General features: G+C 52.2%; 3 protein-coding genes across 4 annotated transcripts in view; 2 read left to right on the forward strand and 1 right to left on the reverse strand.

The window, feature by feature from the left end:
• Positions 1 to 20,757, forward strand: part of FLNC (filamin C) — a 111,441-nt gene that overhangs the window by 90,175 nt on the left and 509 nt on the right. The gene's annotated exons all lie outside the window — the stretch shown is intronic.
• IRF5 (interferon regulatory factor 5) lies at positions 1,584 to 12,801 on the forward strand. The gene is made up of 9 exons (XM_054563827.1): positions 1,584 to 1,629; positions 6,610 to 6,815; positions 9,302 to 9,491; positions 9,907 to 9,971; positions 10,467 to 10,500; positions 10,679 to 10,948; positions 11,202 to 11,594; positions 11,680 to 11,798; positions 12,090 to 12,801. The coding sequence occupies exons 2-9, from the start codon at positions 6,621 to 6,623 to the stop codon at positions 12,318 to 12,320; spliced, it is 1,497 nt and encodes a 498-aa protein (XP_054419802.1). The 5' UTR covers positions 1,584 to 1,629; positions 6,610 to 6,620; the 3' UTR covers positions 12,321 to 12,801.
• TNPO3 (transportin 3) overlaps positions 15,717 to 20,757 on the reverse strand; it is a 91,063-nt gene continuing 86,022 nt past the window's right edge. For both annotated transcript variants that reach the window (XM_054563823.1, XM_054563824.1), the window contains exon 23: positions 15,717 to 19,300. The gene's annotated coding sequence lies outside the window, so the exon portion shown is untranslated. The remainder of the gene's footprint in view (positions 19,301 to 20,757) is intronic.

Here is a 20,757-nt window from a genome sequence, read left to right on the forward strand (position 1 = left end):
ACAAACAATATTTTCTACAAAACATTACTAGCCTCCAGTGAAAAAGGTTCTCATTTTGTGGGGGACCACTTTCAATGAAATAGCCGTTTTTAAAGAAAAAAAATATATAAAACAATCTACCTATCTACTTTTTCTCCATCCACACATTAAATTTAAAAAAATATGAGTGAAAGACTCAGCAGATGCTAAATAATAGCATCTAATAATAATAAATTAATATTTATTTATTAAATATTCAGTAAATAATTGTCAGTAAATAATAAAATACTTATGTGTAATTATGGGTCATTTTATATTAGGGCTACAAGGAGTGGGGGATAGAGATGGAGAGATGGAAGAGAAGCAAAAACAACCCATAATGAGTGATGATGCAGATTAAAGATCAACAACCCAGGTTTTCCTAGAGGGAAGGAGAGGGGAGGGGAAGGTCAAGTTCTGATTCATCGACTGACTAATATCCTATTTGTTAAAAATGCAGGCACTAAACGTTAAAGGGCAAATAGTACTTTCTGGAACGTATATATTTTATTTGCTGTCTAAAATTTAGTCAGTCACCTTGAAAATATTCTTTTTAAAATATTTTTTTAATGAAAATTACTGTAGAAAACAATGGAAACGGGAGTGGTTCCTGAGTAAGCTGATTTCAGTGGGAATCAGACCTTCCAACCACAAATGAAACCAGCCTGGACCAGCTTTGGGGCTCGGGAACCGACCCAGGAGGAGACACTTTCCAGAGGAGGTGATGCCAATACAAAACTTGAAGCGAAGAATGTCCCAAGAGAACGAACAGGCCACGTGAAGGCTGAGGCCGGCGAGCCAGGCCCATTTGTGGAACCGAAAAGTACTCAGAACGGCAGATGGATGGTCAAAGTAGAGGTGAGCGAAGAGGAGGTCAGGAGACTCTGGCTCTGGCGCCTAGAGGCCCCGAAGGGGACCGGGAAGGGGCTGCTCGGGCAGGCAGGTGTGCGGTTGAGAACGAGGAAGGGGCAGAATAGCCTGAGGATCCCTGCCTGAAGGCACGTCTAGGAGTGTCGGGGTCCCAGTGCCACCTGCTGGAGACTGGGGCGACCCCCGAAAGAGATGCCAGCTGGTGGGGCGAGGGCCAGGGACTATCTATCCGTCGCCCCACCGCACCCTCCTACGTGGTTCGGTCGATGGCCTGTGTCTGCAGAGATTTGGAGCTCCCGGAGGACGCGACCTGGGGCAGCTTCAGGCCCAACAGAGCACTGCATCAGGGTGGGGAAGGGGCCAGGGCTGGCCGAAGGACTACTTTGCGGTTCCAGATTGCCGAGGGAGCCCAGTCGTCGCGGCAGTCTCTCCGCGACGCGGGGAGACGCTGCCCGGCGTCTCCCTGGAGGCTCTGGACTGCAGGAGGACCCGGCCTGGCCCGATGCTCGGGCCCGGGCCGCGGTCGCCCGGTCAGTGCGGGGGCCCAGGGTGGCTCGGTGGGGCAGGGCGGGGCGCTGCCCGCGCACCGAGGCTCGACAGTCCCGGCCCAAGGGCGGGGGCGGGCGATGCGGAAGTGCCCGGTCGGCGGGCGGGCGGGAGGCGCAACTTCAGGAGAGCGCAGTCGGCCCCGCCGCCCGGCCCGTGCTCCCGGGCGCAGCCACGCGGGCGCACCGCTGACAGGTAGGTCCGGGCCGGCCCGCGCTTCTCTCCGCGCCCTCAGGGCACCTGCTGGGGCGGGAAGGGGACTGGAGCGGTCGCGGGAAGGGTTTCGCCTCCGGCTCGCTCGGCGTCCGAGCTCAGGTCGGAGCCCAGTGCAGGGCGCGCCCCGCGGGCCGGCGGCCTCCAGGGTGTCTCCGGCGTCCCAGTCAGCGCAGCAGGGTGTCCGCACCGGCAGTCTTCGTCCGGCAGGCGTCGGGGAGCCCCGCGGCCCGGCGGCGGAGTCGGCACCGCTGCCAAAGGCTCCAGCTCTGCTACTCCTCTCCCTCCGCCTCCCTTCGCCAGGGATGGATGGGGAGCCCCCAAGCGTCCGGCAGGAGCCTGGCCCTGGCCATGGAGGGGCGAGCCCCGATTCCCCGTTTCTGTGCTCTCCCCGGGTACCCCTCACCCTTTCGGGTAAGAGGATGAGGTTTAAAGACTTCATTCTCCCTGGGTGTTAAGGCCGGTGGCCGGAACTACAGCCAAGAGCGTGTAGGGAGATGGTGGCGGGGAGCAGCACTGTCTCTCGACTCGCGGCGGAGAAAAGGAGGCGCTGACCCTCCTGGCAGAGGAGAGCCACGGGGCGCAGTATTTCTTGGACTAGTTTCCATACTTCCTTCCCCCGAACTTAAACACGAAACATTTAAGATTCTCAAAGTGGAGGAAAGAGATTAGTGTGACAGCGATACCGTTTAGGAGACGGCGAGTACCTGCGCCGGCCCCCCGCGCAATGGTTTCCGGGACCCCGGAGCCCTGTCGGGCAGGAGGGATTTTCCTGGCTTCGCCGGCACCCTGGATACGGGAGGGCGGAGACAGGACGGGTAGCCCCCGCCGCAGGAGCGGTCCGACAGACGGGCCCCGAGCCAGCTCCCCGGGGGCGGGACCGGGGGGGCGGTCCCGAACGCGGGGTCTAGGCTGCACTGCGGCTCGCGCGGAGCAGGGATGAGGACCAGGAGCTGCAGGGAAGGGCGCGGGCGGGGCCGATGGAGAAAGCCAGAGGTCCTTCGGAGGGGCGGTGGGGCCGAGGCTGAGTGCTGGACTTCCCCTGAACTATCGGCCCGGGGCGCTGAGGCTCCCAGCAAGTCTGAGGAGGCACTGGGAAAACACCCTTCCTTCTATAAAGGCCCAGCTTTGGGGTCCCTGCTCCTCGGCCTTCCCCCGCCGTGCCCTTGGGAGGAGGCCCAGAGAGGCTTCTTCCTGCTGCATTTGCTGCCCCCAGTCGCCGCTTGTCTCAGAGTGAGGTCAATTCACCTGCAGGGGGGCAGGATTTAGGGTCTCGCTCGTGCAGGGACCGCACCCTCTCCCTGTCCCCCCTCCCCACCCCGCTGCTCCCTGAGCTTGGTGCAGCGTTTGCAGAGAGACAATGTGGAGGCGGCAAGGGGCTTGCTGCTCAGCCTCCTAGAGAGGGGCTGAGGTGCTTCCTCCTCCAAGGGTCCCTGATGCCCACAATGTTCCAGGAACCTAGGTCGCTTCCTCCTGGGCCTTCAGGGCCCTGCTGTGAGTTTTGGAGCACCCCCCCCACCCCGCCCCCAGAGGGCTCCTGGCTGCTCTGCCAGATGCTTCACTTATGGGGCTTTCTCAGGTCCTGAGCAGCCCACATCTCTTTTGGCGTTTCCTTGGAAGCCGATGCAGATACTGCTGTCTTCCCCCGCTTTGCAGGGCTCGAATTCCCAAGCCTAGGTCTAGGGGAGGCTGCAGCAATTTCACTCCTGAGCAGGCCCCTGGCCAGCGCTGCCCGCTGACAGAAGGTCAGGTCCTCCTCCCACCGTGGGGCTGGGAGCGTTCTGAGGGCTGCTCCACAGCTCCTGGGGAGCCTGGGAAATCGGAGCAACTGCTTCTACCTGGAGGGAAAGTGCGGATGGAGCAGTAAGACACTGAAATTCAGAACCGCTGGCACGAAGATGGTGTGAATCAGATACCCAAATCTGCCTTCTCTCAGGAGTGTGGTCCTGATGCACCTGGCTGTAGGCGAGGTTCCCTGAGGCTGAAGATCCTTCTGCCCTGTGCTGGGCAGACTCTTCCTTGGTTCTGCTAAACTTATTGTGGGAGCCCCATTCAATAGCCCCTGCCTAGGCTGCCTGAAAGGGCTCTCCCTTTCTGACATGAGGCCAGAGTTTTAACTTCCAAACCTTTGTACTGAACAGCAGTGCTGGGCAGGGCCAGGCGGGGAGACCCACCCCAGCTTCCTCCTTGCCCTTTCTGCTCCCCCAGCTGCACCACCCAAGGCGCAGCGGCAGGCTGCCGGGGTGGGGTCACCAGGGAAGGCTGCCTTCCGTCTGTGCCCACGGAGCTTTCTTCTGTCCACCTTCACTTGGCCAGAATTGCCTGCCACTGGTGACTTACGCCCCCTATTCTGGGACCAAGGCCTTTTGGGGGAGGCAACCCAGTGTTGTGAATCACACTAAATGTACAAGGACCACCAGCAGGCTTAGGGGTTGGGGGATGGGTTAGGGGGTGAGAGACTGAGAATTTGGTCTGGGGGACCCACATGTGAATTTCTCTCCACATCCTTCCCTCCCCCAGCTCACAGTGAGTCAGGTTTCTAAGTTGTCTGGTCTGGCCACTTTCATTTCCCCTGGTGCTGGGTGGAGGCTGGTACAGAAAGGGGAACTGAGCCACCCGTCTGCTGAGGCTGGGGGCAGGGGTGGGAGCTCTCCCACCCTCCCCGGCCCAGCCTGGAGCTGGGCACTGCTCAGAGGAGAGGCCCGCACACGGGGACACCTTAGCAGGAGGTGACACTTAGCAGCTACAACCCAAAAAGATACTAGGCAGGGAATTTCAGGGAACACTGAGGCTCAGTGCTCCAAGGCCAAAACAGACCTGGACCAGCAGAGGGGAGTCAGCCTCCCACCCAAGCAGGCCGGGAAGCCCAGCTGGGCTTGAGTACACCAGGCAGCAGCCCGGCCTCGGTTGGTCCTGGTGTTGCTCTGGTGTTGCCTCAAACCCTAGTCCCTCTGAGCACGGCGTCCGCTCAGATATTAAGGATAGCTCTCATCCTCACCCCGCGGAGCATCCACCTCACCACCCGGATACCCCAGTTCCTCCCGCCATTCCCCCGCTGCAGCCCGGCCCTGCGTCTCAGCCCCGCAGGCCTCCCCGCGGGCCTGGCCTCACTCTCAGTTGATCAGCGGAGGGTCCTGGAGAAGGCCTGGTGGGGGCAGGCAGCCGGAGGACAGGAGGCTTCCAACATCTGCCGTGTGTCAATTGGCTGGTGTTCTTAAGTCCTACTTTGGTCCAGTGAGTGGCAGGGTTCCAGACTGCGGGCAGTGTGTGGGGGAAGGAAAAAGCAAAAGCGGAAGACTGTCCTGCCCTTGAGGAGGTTGCCCACCCACCTGGAAGGTAAATAAGATGGTGGGGGGTTGTCAGTGCAAGGCTGAGTAAGAGCCCCAAACCACTCACCTCAGCAAGCAGAGTTCAGGGCCCCCCACAGTGCCATGGAGAGTGGAGTGTGAGAGCTGGCAAGCCCCACCACAAGAGCAAGTGTTGGCACCTGTCTGCCCATCACCCTTATTCTAGGCAGAATGGCCTCTGGGAATGTCCCCCCACCCCCACCTAACCGCGTGCCGCCCTCATCGCCACCACCGCACTCCCTCACTAATGGAGGATCTTCTGAGGAGACGGAGGCTCTGTGGACGAGGGAGAGAAGCTCGGTCCGGGGGCAGCGTGTGCCCTGTGACACCCCCCTGCTCGCATGTGCCCAGAAGCCAAAGCCCCCGTTGGGGGCAGGCTGCTTTCTCGCCCTGCTCAGCCCTCTGTTCCTTATTTGCTGAGTGACAGAGTTTCTTTTGAGTTCCAGAAGCGGCTCAGTCCTTTCTACCTCTGATTCTGGGCTCATGGGTCAAGGAGCAAGGGCGGGAGAGACACCACCCAGGGTGAAGCGGGGCAGGCGGGGGCTCAGGTCAGGGAAGGGAAGTTTCAGGTCCTGGGTCTGGAGAGGGGCTGGCAGGGGGAGGGGAGGAGGCACAGGTTCCACGTGGCCAGCTGTCCTCTGACTAAGGAGGCAGAGACTGGCCCAGGCAGGTGGCTCTGGCTCCCCTTGGGCAGCCACTAGACCTCACCTCTGTAGTTCCCCAAGCTCTGGGCAGCACGGGGCCTGGCAAACGTTAGGTGCTTACTAATTGCTGAATGAGTGCACGGTCTGGAGGAGCCAGTCTAGGAAGTCGATGGCTTTGAAAGGATGGCATCTAAGTCCGGTGGCAGCTGTCCCGGTGATGCAGGGGTAGACTGAGTAGGCTGATGGGATTTCTCTCAAGATGTCCAGGCGAGGGGACGCTCGATCCCTGAGGGAAACTGAGGAAGAAAGGAAGCTCTGAGGACTGGGTGTGGAACCCTCCCTCCACGGGCAGGTCTGCCTTGTTCTTGGGCCAGGGTTCCTAGAAGGCAGTTTAGTGAAGGAGGGGGGCAGGGAGGGGGCAGGGTGGGGCAGGGAGGACGCTAAGCAAGGATGTGGAATCGGCTGGAGGCTGGCTTCAGCCTGACACCTCGGGAGCTCTGGAGCACAGGGGACCAGCCTTTTTGTCCCCGTGTGTCTGTGTCGGTCGCTCACTGGCTGTGGGCTGTCTCCCGAGGGGAGGGGTGGGACTAGCCTGCAGTGAGGCAACAAGGAGGGGCAGGTTTGGAGCTGGGCAGCTCTGTGCCTCTGTGCCGTGCCAGCCTCAGGCAGCTGGGGAAGTGATGCTCCGTCCGGTAAAGGGCATCTGGGGCGCCCACTACAGTGTAAACCCTCCCTCCCTTCTCCCCAGACACAGCACAGATGCAAGGACCCTTTGACAAGAAAGCTGCTGGTTGCAAAGGGAATTGGCTTTGAGCACCTGGATGGACTGGAGAGGCTCTGGCCCCCAGTACTAGGAGGAAGGGAAAGCGCTAAGGGCCACGGCGGGGTTCCCTGAGCGCCCCCACCCCCTCTGCCAAAGGAGCGGTTAGTGGCAAACCTGCTGAGGCTCCCCTTCTGGCTTCCTCCTGCAGACCCCTTTGCCATGAACCAGCCTGCCCCCGGGGCCCCCCCTCCACCCCGCCGAGTGCGGCTGAAGCCCTGGCTGGTGGCCCAGGTGAACAGCTGCCAGTACCCAGGGCTTCGGTGGGTCAACGGCGAAAGGAAATTGTTCTACATCCCCTGGCGCCATGCCACAAGGCACGGCCCCAGCCAGGACGGAGACAACACCATCTTCAAGGTAAGCCCTGGTAGGGGGACAGCTTGGGCTTCTGAGGCACCAGCCCCCAGAAGAGCCCCCACCCCCCGCCGCTATATCTCAAGTTGGCCATTCACCCAGCTGCCTTGCTGCAGGTGATCCCAGGCCTGGACTAAGGGGACACAGTCATTGCCATAGGGTGTACCTTTTCTAACCTGATCCCCAGAGCAAGGCGGGGACAGGCAGGCCCCTAGGACTTGTCCTGTAACTCCTCCTCGTCCTGCTTGTTCTTGTCTTGTTCTCATTACGCACGAGCACACGTGATCAGCGTGCATGGTTGGTGTTTGCATACGCTAAGGCAACAGACAGCAGCGTGACTGTAACACCAGGAGGTAACCCTGAGTCTTTTTTTTTTTTTTTTGCATATATTTTCAGGTTTCTGCACAAGTGCATATATGAAATGTAAATGTAGAATCAAACTACATATTCTGTTTTGTAACCTGCATTTTTCACCCAAAAATCAGGACCAGTTTTTCCCTCCCACATGTGCCTCATCACTCTTAGTGACTGCTGAAGATTCCATTGGAGGGGTTTAGCACAGTTAAGTCACCCAGTCCCTTTTTGGACACGTTAGGTCGCTTTTAGTGTTTCAGCGGTGAAGACCACACTGCCAGGCACATCCTCTACACTTGTATCCATTGTGCATCTTCAGTGATTTCCTTTGGAGTTAGTTCCTAGACTTAAACATTTCTGGGTCAAAGAGAATGCTTATTTTTAAAGCTTTGAATATGTGTTTCTTAGTCTTTGCACTTGATATTTACCTTTTCAAGGTTCTTTTCAAACCTGTACCATATTTTTGAATAGCCTAAAAAAGTGTAAAATGGTTTATAGCAAAAAGTCTCCCCGCTCCGTCCCCAGCCACCCACTCCTTCCCTAAAGGCAATTAGTAGCATCAGATTCTTGTTTATCCTTCCTGAGAGATTTTTGTGCATATATGAGGTCTGTGCAGAGGGTATCCAGCCATATAATATGAAAAATAGAGACATTTATTGAAGAAGATACAAGAAATATTGTACGTAGGACAATGGCACCTCAGTCCCCTTCAAAGTAGTCACCTTTGTGACCTCACACAGTTCTCCCAGTCACCATCGGCTGCCCCATTGTATTTTCCTGAATCTCATTACCGGTCTGAAATCTTTTCCCTTCGAAAGGTGATTTTAGTTTTGGGAAAAGCCAGGCATTGCAGGGCATCAAATCTGGGCTGTCAGGGGACTGAGTCACCTGGGTGATTTGATGTTTCACCAGAAAACTCTGCATGAGATGTGACGCATGAGTGGGCACATTGTCGTGATGAAGCTGCCAATCACCACTTGCGCATAGCTGTGGCCTTCCAAATCATCCGAATAGTTTCTGCAGGGGAATGTTCAAGCTTAATGCAAAATTTGATGCAGATTTGTTGCTATATTCACTCAGTCATTTTGAGTGCGATGGCCGCATGGTACACATGCTCACTCACCAGCGTCTCCTGCCCCCATTGACTAGTACAGTGAAGCTGCCATTGTTCACGCATGCACATTCCAGTCGACTCTCCTTCACTGCCAGGTTACATAGATGTCATGCAAACTGTTCTTGTTATATTAACAGTGGCTGGACTTTTTCTGGAGAGACCTTGTATAAGCAAATATGTACTTATCCTTTCCCCAACTTTTCACAAAACGATAGATGTCTGTGTACGCCAAACATGCATATTCTCCTGCACCTTATGATCTTGATGACCACAACATGTCAGCATATCAAAACCTTCCTCCTTTTTTTCCCCCTGCAGCCCAATATTCCCTAGTTAAGATTGGCCATAATGTAACCAGACCCCACTGATGGACATTCAGATTATTTTGGGTCTTTCACTTTTACAAAGAGTACTGCAATGAGAATTTTTGTGTGGATGTGTTTGTATTTGTAGGATAAGTTCCCCATAGTCGAAAGACTGGGTTAAAAGGTAGAAACATTTGCAATCCGCCAAATTGCTCTCCCAAATAATGATACCAACAATTAAAGTATAGAGAGCCCATCCGAGGCACAGGCACAGTTAGTTTGGAGAGCTTTATAGGCTCTCAAGTCTTCACGGCCACCCTAAGAGGGTGGGTACTGTGATGAGACCAAAACAAAAAGACAAAGTGACATGCCCCGGCACACAACTGGTGGGTGGCAGTTTCTGGATTCAAACCCAGTCCCGCACCAGAACCCATGATCCTATCCACCGTGTCACATTGTCCGCCTTAGAGACGGGGCCTGTTTACCCTCCCGAAGCAGCAAGTACAATGCCTTTCAAAATACCTCGATTTCCTTTTGCTTGTTGGGGCCCTGGAGGCCGGGAAGGACTGGCGTCATACCTCCCACCTTGCAGAGGGGCACTCAGTGTGTCACTGAAGGTGTCCCCGCACAACCACAACTCCCATTCGCCAGGAGGGGCTGGGCTTCAGTGAGCGGCGAGGTTCTCTCCGATTGCCTGTCTTCTCTTCCTGCCCCAGGCCTGGGCCAAGGAGACCGGGAAGTACACGGAGGGGGTGGACGAGGCCGATCCAGCCAAGTGGAAGGCCAACCTGCGCTGTGCCCTTAACAAGAGCCGTGACTTCCGCCTCATCTATGATGGGCCCCGGGACATGCCGCCTCAGCCCTACAAGATCTACGAGGTCTGCTCCAACGGCCCCGCTCCTGCAGGTATCGTGCCCGGCCCTGTGCAGGCCACCTAGGAGGCTGAGCGGGAAGGCCCAGGGCCCTTGGCGGTGCAGTGGTCAGGCACATGCTGCTGGGCTGTAACACCCGGGGCTTCCAGGGGTTGCCTGGGATGGGCCATTCATGGGGCCAGGCGTGGCTTCAGCATGGACCGGGGCCCCAGTGTGTCTTCCTCAGCCAGCCCTTGCTCGTGGCTCTTGATGGCCCAGGGGGCTGAGTGTCATGTGGTCAGGGAGGTACCTACTGATCCCTGATGGCTGTGCAGCCCTTCCCCTGACTGTGGGCAGCTCTGGGCAGGGGAGAAGCCACAGCAGGAGCTGCCACATGGGGCCCCGTGGCCTTCCTTCTCCTCTCCCACTGACTCCCTCGCTGCCTCTCTTTTCTCTCCCTCCACCTGCAGAGTCACAGCCCACTGAAGATTACACTTGTGGTGCAGGAGAGGAGGAAGAGGAGGAAGAGGATGAGGTGAGCGGCCGGCCATTCTCCCAGCGTCAGCCCGCCCTGCCGCGGTGGGCCTGGCGGGGGCGCTCTGCTGTCCTCCTGCTTTACCCCCCAGCAGCCCCATTCCTCTGGAGCCTGCTGCTCTTCCTGCAGCTCCACTCTATGAGTTTCTTCTCTGGGATTCAGTGAGCATGGAAACAAAGTCACCACCTTGAACCCCCTGGGGCTTTGTTTGTACAAAACGGTCCTCACACGCCTGACTGACCCTCACAGCAGTTGCTTAGTAGGTGCTATACCTATTCAAAGGCAGATGTGGAGACTGAGGCACTGAGGGCCCACTGGCCTGCCTGGGGCAGCAGAGCTGGGGGCTGGAGGCAGGGTCTGGCCTCGGCTAAGCTGAAGCCCAGGGCATTGCCTCGTGGTTCTCGTGTTATTTCTTTAGCATCAGATCAATTTAATAACCTGTCCTCCCTTCTCTCTGGCCTCTTCCCTCCTCCTTTTCCTGTGTCTTCACTTCAGCTCCAGAGGATGTTACCAAGCCTGCGCCTCACAGGTGGGGCCGGGAGGTGGTGTGGTTGGGGGCCTAATATAAGGAGAAGCCGCAGGTACTTTAGGTACCTGGGCGGGGACTGAAAGGGGGTAGGGGGCAGGCCCAGGGCTGGGGGTAGGTGGGCCTGGGAGGCAGTTCTTAGAAGTGGCATTGGAGCTCTGTCCACCCCCACCCTCTGTAGAAGCAGTGCAGCCTGGCCCCTCCATGGCACCCTATTCTCTACCCAAAGAGGATGTCAAGTGGCCACCTCCTCTCCAGCCGCCTGTGGGGCTGGGCCCCCCTGCTCCGGACCCCAGCCTCCTGGGCTCTGCCCCTGGGGACCCTACTGCCTTCGGGGAGCTTCTCCCTGAGGTCCTGCCGAGCCTGCAGCCTGGGCCCCTGGCTGCCAGCCTGCCCCCCGAAGGTGAACAACTCCTGCCCGACCTGCTGATCAGCCCCCACATGCTGCCCCGTAAGTAAGGAACCACGGGTGGGCGCACTGGGCCAGGTGAAGCGGGGCTGGGGGTTGGTTTGCCAAGAGGTTGGAGGATGGCGAAGGAAAGAACAAAGATGCCCGTGTCAGTCCCTCCTTGGGTGGGTGGAAGTGGGAGAGATGACAAGATGACCTAGCCGCCGGCAGAGAAAGTTGTGGGCTGCAGAATGCAGAATGGGGAGGGGCGGGGCGGGGCTCACAGCCCGGGCGGTCTTGCCCCTCTGCCCCACAGTTACCGACCTGGAGATCAAGTTCCAGTACCGGGGGCGGCCACCCCGCGCCCTCACCATCAGCAACCCTCATGGCTGCCGGCTTTTCTACAGTCAGCTGGAGGCCACCCAGGAGCAGGTGGAGCTCTTCGGCCCAGTGAGCCTGGAGCAAGTGCGCTTCCCTAGCCCTGAGGACATCCCCAGCGACAAGCAGCGCTTCTACACCAACCAGCTGCTGGACGTCCTGGACCGCGGGCTCATCCTCCAGCTACAAGGCCAGGACCTGTATGCCATCCGCCTGTGCCAGTGCAAGGTGTTCTGGAGCGGGCCATGCGCCTCACTTCATGGCTCGCACCCCAACCCCATCCAGCGGGAGGTCAGGACCAAGCTCTTCAGCCTGGAGCATTTTCTCAATGGTGAGGGCTCCGCGTCGTGTTCCTCCTGGTGCGCGCTTGTCCAGGCACACGGTTCTCGCCTCTAAGGACCTTGTTCTCGCTGCAGAGCTCATCCTGTTCCAGAAAGGCCAGACCAACACCCCACCGCCATTTGAAATATTCTTCTGCTTTGGGGAGGAGTGGCCTGACCGCAAACCTAGAGAGAAGAAGCTCATCACCGTACAGGTATCGCCCCAGCCCCTGCTCTGCTTTGGCTTGACTGTTGGGGAATCCTGAGACAAGCCTTTGTCCCACAGTGGAGGCTCCAGGCCCTCTGGGCAGTGTGAACTCGGCCACCAGAGGTAATCAAGGCCTGGGGCTGCCCACGCATTAGTAACCTTCTTAGGACATATAGATTGGTGCCCCTTCTTCCTGGTGGATGCAGTCCATCACCTGCCCCCTGGTGGATGGCCTCGGGCACAACTGGACTTGACAGCCCCGTCAAGGTTCTTGCTCTTCTGTCCCTCTGCTCCCCAGGTGGTGCCTGTCGCCGCTCGATTGCTGCTGGAGATGTTCTCAGGGGAGCTCTCCTGGTCGGCTGATAGTATCCGGCTACAGATCTCAAACCCAGACCTCAAAGATCACATGGTGGAACAGTTCAAGGAGCTCCATCACATCTGGCAGTCCCAGCAGCAGCTGCAGCCTGTGGCCCAGGCCCCTCCTCCTGGCCAGGGGCCCTGGCCAGTGCACCCCGCTGGCATGCAATGAGGCTGCAGATAGTGACTGAAACAGGCTTCCTGGGAGGCTTTGTGGACTTCCTGTGATGGCCCCACCGGGTGCCTGCCTGGCTGCAGGGTCCTATCTCTGGGTCTCGTGGGAGTGGATTTGGGCCAAGAAGGAGAGGAAAGAGAGGCCCGAGTTCCAGGTTCTCCCTGTAGGAGCTGAGGGAAGCTGGGGGCCAGGTTTGCTTTGGGGGCTCTTTCTTCTGGACGTGCCTCTGCAAGCTCTGGTTTGCTGGCCCTGGTGGAACTCAGCCATCAACGCCAGTGAGCAGGGAAGGACTTCCCCTGACGCTGGGGCCTAACTGTGCAGCGGAAATGGCCCCCCGAGTGCCCCCATCTCCTCTGGCAGAAAGCCTCCTGTTCCACATCAGGGGCCCCTGGCAGGGCCTCCGCAGGGCATGGGCCCGATTTGGGGGTTCCCTAGTCTGAGCCTCACTTCCTCATCTTTCTCCTTTCTGAGATAGATTTGAGCACTTGGGTATTATACCAGATACTTAAGACTGGCAGCTACCTCCTTTCTTGAGAGTCCAAGAACCTGGGGTAGAAAGTGGAATTTTATGTATTTTTGGATTAATAAAAGTTAAAAACACACTCAGCTGTTTCTTTACTTTTTCCAGTACCACTTGTTTCCATGCTGTTCTAAAAGATCCTATTTCTGATGCCAGCTGGCCCTCTGTCCCCAGCGCCGGCCCTCCATCGCTGGGGTTGTTCATACAGGGGCACCTGCCTTCCAGACCGGTGAGTCAGAGGGGCCGTCATAAGCGCGCCCCTGGCTGGCTGCTCCCCGGGGGGAAGCTGGCTAAAGCAAGGGTGTGGATTTTTGAATGGGTGCAGAATCTAAAACCCTGTCCAAATCAATTTCCTATTAGAAATGGTGAAAAAGGCTGGTATTTCAACTCTGTGTAAGGCCATTATGATGTCATCCTCATGTATAAATCATATGCTATTAAATATAGTAGGACAGTGCATGCAAATTGGTAGTTCCTTGTTTGAATATGGCTCATAGATGTACTTTTCTGGCCTGAACAATTTTGTTGTTTATCTTTTTGTTACGGAAGATTTTACACATTTGTCAAAGTAGGGAGAATGGTATATCCTCAAGTAGTAGCTTCAACAATTATCAATTTATAGTCTTTTTCACCTAAACTCCATCCACATCCCCATCCTGAAGTTATTTTGAGGCAAATCCTACATGTAACACTTCACGCGTAAATGGTCTGAATAGATCTCTAAAGGACAAGGACATTCTAAAAAAAAACAAGTATCACCTGACCTAATGTGACAAATTAATTTCTATCAAATATCGATAGTTTAAGAAGTTAGAGAAATTTTATCCCCCTGCAATTTATCTGTGAAAGAAACTGCATTGTTTGTTCTGCATTTTGCTTTTGCCTAGATGCTGCTCACTGCACCTCTGTTGTGGTGTTAACATATTTTGTCTTCCATATTTCCTGTGATTTGGTACTTTGACCTAGACTCTGGATTCTGGAGGCTCAACTGTACGCAGGTTTTCTTTTGACCACCTATTAGTGAGCTTTTGAGTTGTTTCCACCTTTAGTTACTATGCATCATGCTGCAGAGAATAGGTTCATACATATTTAGATCCTTTTATATTTTTGTCATTGTATCTTTGGGATGGAGGCCCAGAAATGGAACTTCTGGGCCAAAGCATAAATGTGTGTGTGGTTTTGCCAGGCATTGGCAAAATCCTGATGAAGCTGTCAGTGTGCCTGTCTCCCAGTCTCGCCCGCAGACTCTTAACTTTTCGGGTTTCTGCCAACCTGACGAGCGAGAAATGGTATCTCGGTGCCACTTCTCCTTATGAGCGAGGCTGAGTGTCTTCATAAAGTTAAGTGGCTTGTGCAGATTTTTGCTTTTAATAAACAATTTTAAGTTTTAGACGTAGACTTATAGAAAGTTGCTAAGAGTTCTTATACACCCCACACCTAGTTTCCCGAGTTGTTGATGCCTTACATTACTATGGTATATATATCACAACTAATCAAACAATATGAATACACTATTATTAACTACATTCCATTCTCTAGTCAGATTTAATTAGTTTTTATCTAGTTCTGTTCCATGATCTCATGCAAGTTATCAAATTACATTTATTCATTGTTAGCCTCCACTGATCAGTTTCTCAGACTTCCCTCGTTTTTCAGGGTATATTTTACTCATCTTTTTTTCTCACCTGAGGACATTTTTTCATTGTTTCTTTTTAAATAAAGATTTTATTTATTCATTTCTAAAGAGTGGGGAAGGGATGGAGAAAGGGAGAGAAACATTAGTCGGTTGTGGGACCTCGCCTGCAACCCAGGTATGTGCCCTGACTGGGAATCCAACTGGCAACCTTTTAGTTCACAGGATGTTACTCAACCCACTGAGCAACACCAGCCAGAGCTTTTCATTGCTTTTAGAGAGGAAGAGAGAGACAGAAACATTGATTGGTTGCCTCTGACAGGTGCCAAGACCAGGGATCAAACCTGCAACTTAGGCATGTGCCCTGACTGGGAATCAAACCCTCAACTTTTCCATTACAGAGTGGTGCTCCAACCAACCAAGCCACACTGGCCAGGGCTTGAGGGTGTATTTTCGAATGTCCCTCACTTGGGTCTATCTGATGTTTATCATGGTCATTTGTAAGAAAGACTGCAGAGGTGAAGTATTGTCCTCACCATATCATATTGAGGGTACACACTATCACCATGACTTATCACTGATGTTGATCTTGATCACCTGGCTAAGGTTGCATTTGTCAGGTTCCTCCACTATAAAGTGACTTCTTTTACAACCCTTTTCCATACTGCACGTTGTGTACAGAGGCTTCAGAACTGTTAACCCAAACTCCTTTAAGGAACTTTACCAACTAGATGGAGTACACTGTTTACCTACAGTTCTGCCTTTAGTCTTATTTTTCAGCCATTTACCAAGGTTAGCACCTTTCTCCCCACTGGCCTGTGCAGCTCTATTTCCTCTTTAGATTGAAATTAGTTGTCAACACTTTAAAATTAGATGTCGTTTATCTGATTTCCAGCTTCTCTCAGAAAGTTGGCAAATTTAGAAACATTGTCTCACATTCCCCAAGACCAAGAATCAGCTGGAACTTTAGATGGGAATGTCCCCCAGTTCAATAGCCGAGCCTGTTTCTCTCCTTTCACTGCCTTGACCCTGAAGGCCTTGGAGTTTGCAACCCCTGACAAGCAGTGGAGCAGAGAGGACGAGCATCGTGAGTTACGGAAGCCTCGAAGGAAGAACTGCACTAGGACCATTTGTGGACAGACTTCTCCCATACTGCAGGCAGCTCTTCCTTGGCTTCCGCATACTTTTTGACTTCTTAAAAAATAAAAACAAAAACAGAGACAGCACACCGGGCTATCATTTTTTAAAAAATTTATTTTTTTAGAGAGAGGGGAAGAGAGGGAGAAAGAGAGGGAAACATCCATGTACGAGAGACAATCAGTTGCCTCTCACATGCCCCCACCTGGGGACCTGGCCTGCAACCCAGGCATGTGCCCTGACTGGGAATCGAGCCAACGACCTTTTGGTTCACAGGCCGGTGCTCAATTCAGTGAGCCACACCAGCCAAGGCTGTCATTTTATGTAGACGTGTGTTGAGTAACTAGTTGTGGGTGAACACTGCCCAAAAGAAGTGGCAGACATAACCCATTCCAGGGGTTAAAGGCAGGACAATGCGTGTTGGAATTCACCGCTCCCTAGCTATGCTAGAGTCCTCCTGGGCAGTGGCCTTTGATTGTGCTGGTGGCCTCTGCTAGTGCTGAAGCTGGAATCCACAGAACACTGATGTTCACGGCCCTGGGTAGGAACCCTTTCCTCAAGCACCCAGTGTCTCCCTCACTTTCTCCAAGCCCTTCTTCACAAAGTTCATCCTTGTATCTAACTAAATATTCCCTTTTAACTCAAGACTACTTCCTCTAATACAGCTTTTCATTGACATAAAGAACTTTGCAGTATTCATAGAGTAGATTACATTGATGGCTTTTCCCATTTTTGTCACAGGATTCTTCTTGGAAAGCAACTTTTCTCATTTGCTGATAATGTATGTCAAAAAATCAGGCACACCCTTGTTGCATAATCTTGGGTTTTTAACTTCTTTAGATTTTGGCTTTCATTTTTGTAAAATGATTCCATTAAACCAGGGCCACGCAAGGTGGACAAGCATGTTGCATTCAAGCGGTGTTGATGCCGTTCGAAAGCTTAAGTTCCTTTATGTCTTATTTACCCTATATTCTCAGTTAACTTCATAGAACAGTTACATAAAAATTACAAGTTACTTTTCTTTAGGATAATCCTGCTGAGAATAGCCCCAATGGATAATCTGTGTTTCACATAATCATGACTAAAATCTCCTGGCTAAGGCAATCATGGAAATGAGGAAAAAAATTCTGCGGGGACTTTGTGACTTAAGTAGTTCAGGTGCAAGACTCTTGTTCTTATTCCAGTAGACAATGTTATACAGGAACACAGTTATCTACATTAAGGTACATGATCCCAAACAGTTCATTTTTAAAAATTAATCCTCAACCGAACACAGTTTTTTCATTGTTTTTCGAGAGGAGGGAGGGAAGGAAGGGGGGAAAGAGAAACATCAACGTGAGAGCAAAACACTGAGTGGTTCACCGTTGATGAGCCCAACCAGGGACTGGACCCACAATCTAGGTGTATGGTGTATGCCCTACAGGAGAACGACCTGGTAGCCTTTCAGTTATGCTATCAACTGAGCTACACCAGCCAGGGCCAAACAGTTCCTTTTTAAATTAAAACTTAGGTGGGTATCCTTGCCATGCCAAAAAGTAACACTACGTGTAAGGACTAGTTTGAAATAATCTGTAAGAGAGTGTGCAGTGAGGCCTCGACCCCATTAATGAGAGGAGAGCCCCGGTTTCCACAGCTGTGGCTGTGGAGATGGTTGTATTGAGCCTTCCACATGTTCTTTCAGCCCCTGATAGAACTTGGTCATAAAAGCCACATTCCTTAAACAAAAAAGTCAACCAGCTGCTGTAAGGACCTAGGATTGGATCAGGCTTCCAAGTTTTATTGCGTACCCAGAACATGGGAGGAATGGCTGGGGTAGTGTACTGATCCCCAGAAACTCAGGACCTCTCTCCAAATACTTTTTCACATTTAAGTTTCTTCCTCCCCTTCCAATAATTTCTCTTTAGAGAATAAACCTCTTTAGGTCCCACTGGCATTACGCAAAAAAATTTGTTTCACTGATTTAAAACATTAGATGCAGCTCTATCGTCATCATTAGCTCAAAGCCCGTATGATCACATTTCTATAAAACTCAGGAAAATGTAAACCAATCTACAATGTCAGAAAGCAGATCAGTGGCTACTGGGGTATGTGGGAGGAAGGGGAGATGCATGAGGAGACTTTTGAGAGTAAAGAATAGGTTCACTACCTTGGCGGTTAATGATTTCGTAGGTGTATCCTAGGTCAAAGCTTATAAACTGTACACATTAAACGTGCAGATTTCTGCATGTCAATGAATACAGGTTTCATTTTGTTTTAAAGACCAAATACTCAGTGGGTTAGAAAACAATCTACTTGGCGGCCTCTGTGGGAAGAATATACCACATTTCAGATCAACATGCCGAGTGTCCCACTCTCTTTTCCACGGAGGCCATATGAAAAGGTAAAATGTGGCGTGGAGTTTCAGGGTGAGCTAGAAGAGTAACAGATGCAGGATGCACCGCTCCCGTACAAATGGGAAGGGTCTGTGGCACTGAGCACAGGCAGCTGCCTTTTCAGCTCCACCCCCAGACTATCAGGTAACAACTAAGCGGTCCAGCTGCACCATTTCAGAACTATGAAGCAGTGAAAGGAATGAAAAACAAACAATGAGGAAATTTTAAAATTTATTTTTTCCTTTCTTCCCCTTGCTAATCTGTTCTTGAGATGGCTACACCACCAGAGAGAACAGTGCCTCCTATGCAACACCTGTGCAGGGCTGCAGCTTCCTTAAACATCAGGATCTGCTTTGGGCTTTGCACTCTCACCTCATCCCCATAAAGTCAAATAATTTTCACATTTTTAAGTAAAATACAATTTAGCCCTGTGAACACCTTCAATATTCCTACCCTCTTCTGTTCTCTCATGTCTATGGGTGAAACATTAAAAAAACCTCTTAAACTAAAACACTTAGACTACACATTTATATCCCACTCACCCCTCCTGGCTCTTCCCTTCAAGGCTGACCCAGTGTGGACTGGCAGTGGGTTCCGAGATTGAATAGGGTAGTCGGAGCTGGGACATACATGAATTTTGGCCCTGGCAGGTCTCAGTATCACTGATGCAGCCATGATATAAAACAGAAAAGGCTCCTTGTTTACTCCTTGCTGTCCAAACAACTCTAAAGGTGGTAAGAAACGGCCGGGGAGGACAGGAGGAATCTCTACTCCCTTTGAAGAACGGAAGATTGGGGGAAGGGTGGGGGGAGAGGATGAAACATAATAAAAAACTGTAAGAGGTGATCCTGACCCTTTTCTTCCAACTGCAGCTATTTAATTCATTTGAATTCCCATTTTCCCTAAGTGTTTTTGTGTCTGTGTATGCACACACATGTTCGCATGTGTGTGTAGGTACTCCTATGTATGTGTGCATGTCATTTGCTACCAGGCGGATGTTTCAGTTCTGGTTTCAGTTTAGTTTTCCTTTTTTATTTCCTTAAAATTATTTTTTCTTTTAGAAACAAGTTCACCAGGAAACCAGCTCCCCTCCCACCATGCCGAACAGGCTGCAGCCATCTTTTTAAAAACTGCTGATTTTCCCTTGCACTCCGAACAGGAACTCCTCAGGATGGCCTCGAAGGCTGGAGTCTCTCCCTGTCTGGTGGGATGTCCTGGTGGCGGTGAAGGCTCCTCTGCCACAATGGAGGTTTCTGATTGTGGGACACAATCTGGTTTTTGTTTTCTTCCCGTCTTCTAATTAAAAAAGACATTCCTGACAAAAGAGGGAAGACAGTCAACACCTGTGGTCCAGGAGACAGTGCGCATTTTGTAAAATCAAGGCAGAAGTTTCTGTACTGGCTCGGGCACCTCATTCTGGCCTGTCTTAAGGACTCAGTAAAAAAAGGAGTTGGATTTTTTACTTGTGATGCCAGGGGACCTACTGCTTGAACAAAAGCTGCCTTCAGAGATTTGCTAACCCTCAGGGTGCTGTGGCAACTGGGGGTGACATGTGGGGGGCAAGGATCACTCCCAGTTTCCACTCAGCCAGGTCTAGGATGCCCGCTCCAAACCAACCAGAAAATCTTCACTTCATTCTATTTAAATATTGGGGTTTCATGTAAGATTTTATTTTATTTTATTTTAAAGATTTTATTTATTTATTTTTAGAGACAGGGGAAGGGAAGGAGAAAGAAAGGGAGAGAAACATTGATGTATCAGTGAAACATTGATTGGTTGCCTCTTGAATGCTCCCAACAGGGGACCTGGCCCGCAACCCAGGCATGCGCCCTGACTGGGAATTGAACCAGCAAACTTTTGGTTCACAGGCCAGTGCTCAACCCAGTGAGCCACACCAACAAGGGCAGATTTTATTTTAAAAGAAGGCTTTCACGCGCACGCACACACACACACACACACACACACGCACGCACGCACCCACGCACACGTTTAAAAAGCAATGATTCAATGATTCAGGCTGTCTCGAAAGGACACTACTGTAAAAATATTAAGTAGAATGGTTGAAAGTATTAAGTAGAGGACTCTGGCACCAGAATGCCTATCAATTACTGACTGACGTCAGGTAAATCTTTTTAACATCTTGCAACCTAAATTTCCTCATTTGTAAAATGGGAATAATAGTAGCCGCTGACCCAGGGAAATTGGATGAGGGTTATCTTAGTTAATACATACAGAGCACTTAGAACAGTACCCGATACATAGTCAGGGCTCCACGAATGTTAGCTATGAACATTCAGAGCTGTCCACCCAAAGTGTATCAATGTTAGCTTTTACAGACACTGCAAAACCTCAAAATCCAGATGATATCACTCCTCATTAAAGAACCGCAGTGTAGAAAAAATTCTCGGTGCGGTGAGGCATTGTGGGGCAGCATCTTCACCTACCACTGCATTTAACCAGGGAAGCCACCAGTGAGATGCTGTACATGCACAAAGGACTGACTCCTGGCAAAATCAATTCTGCCTAAGACATCAAAGGGTGGGCTTGGTGGCACCCAAATCCTTCTACCCAGTCCTTTCTCCAGCTCAACTTCTTGCTTTGCATCAGAATCAGGAACAGGATGTGCATGGAGAAAACTGACGATCAGGAGCTAGACAGAGATGCCAGCTCCTGTCCCCGGCCTCTGCCTCGATCAAAACCTGACATTTCGGTGTTCAAATAGTGGAAGTGATAAGAATAAGTGTGTTTACTTATTAAATCTGACAGGTCAGT

The sequence above is a fragment of the Pteronotus mesoamericanus genome, unplaced genomic scaffold (assembly GCF_021234165.1).
Source record: "Pteronotus mesoamericanus isolate MK-2021 breed Mesoamerican mustached bat unplaced genomic scaffold, CSHL_Meso_final scaffold_85, whole genome shotgun sequence".
NCBI lineage: Eukaryota > Metazoa > Chordata > Mammalia > Chiroptera > Mormoopidae > Pteronotus > Pteronotus mesoamericanus.

Excerpts from the sequence above, each read along its gene's own strand:
- IRF5 (XM_054563827.1), top strand. The coding sequence starts at position 6,621 with ATGAACCAGCCTGCCCCCGGGGCCCCCCCTCCACCCCGCCGAGTGCGG. Across the intron at positions 6,816-9,301 it reads GAGACAACACCATCTTCAAG|GCCTGGGCCAAGGAGACCGG; the intron begins GTAAGCCCTGGT and ends TTCCTGCCCCAG. Across the intron at positions 11,595-11,679 it reads CCTGGAGCATTTTCTCAATG|AGCTCATCCTGTTCCAGAAA; the intron begins GTGAGGGCTCCG and ends TTCTCGCTGCAG.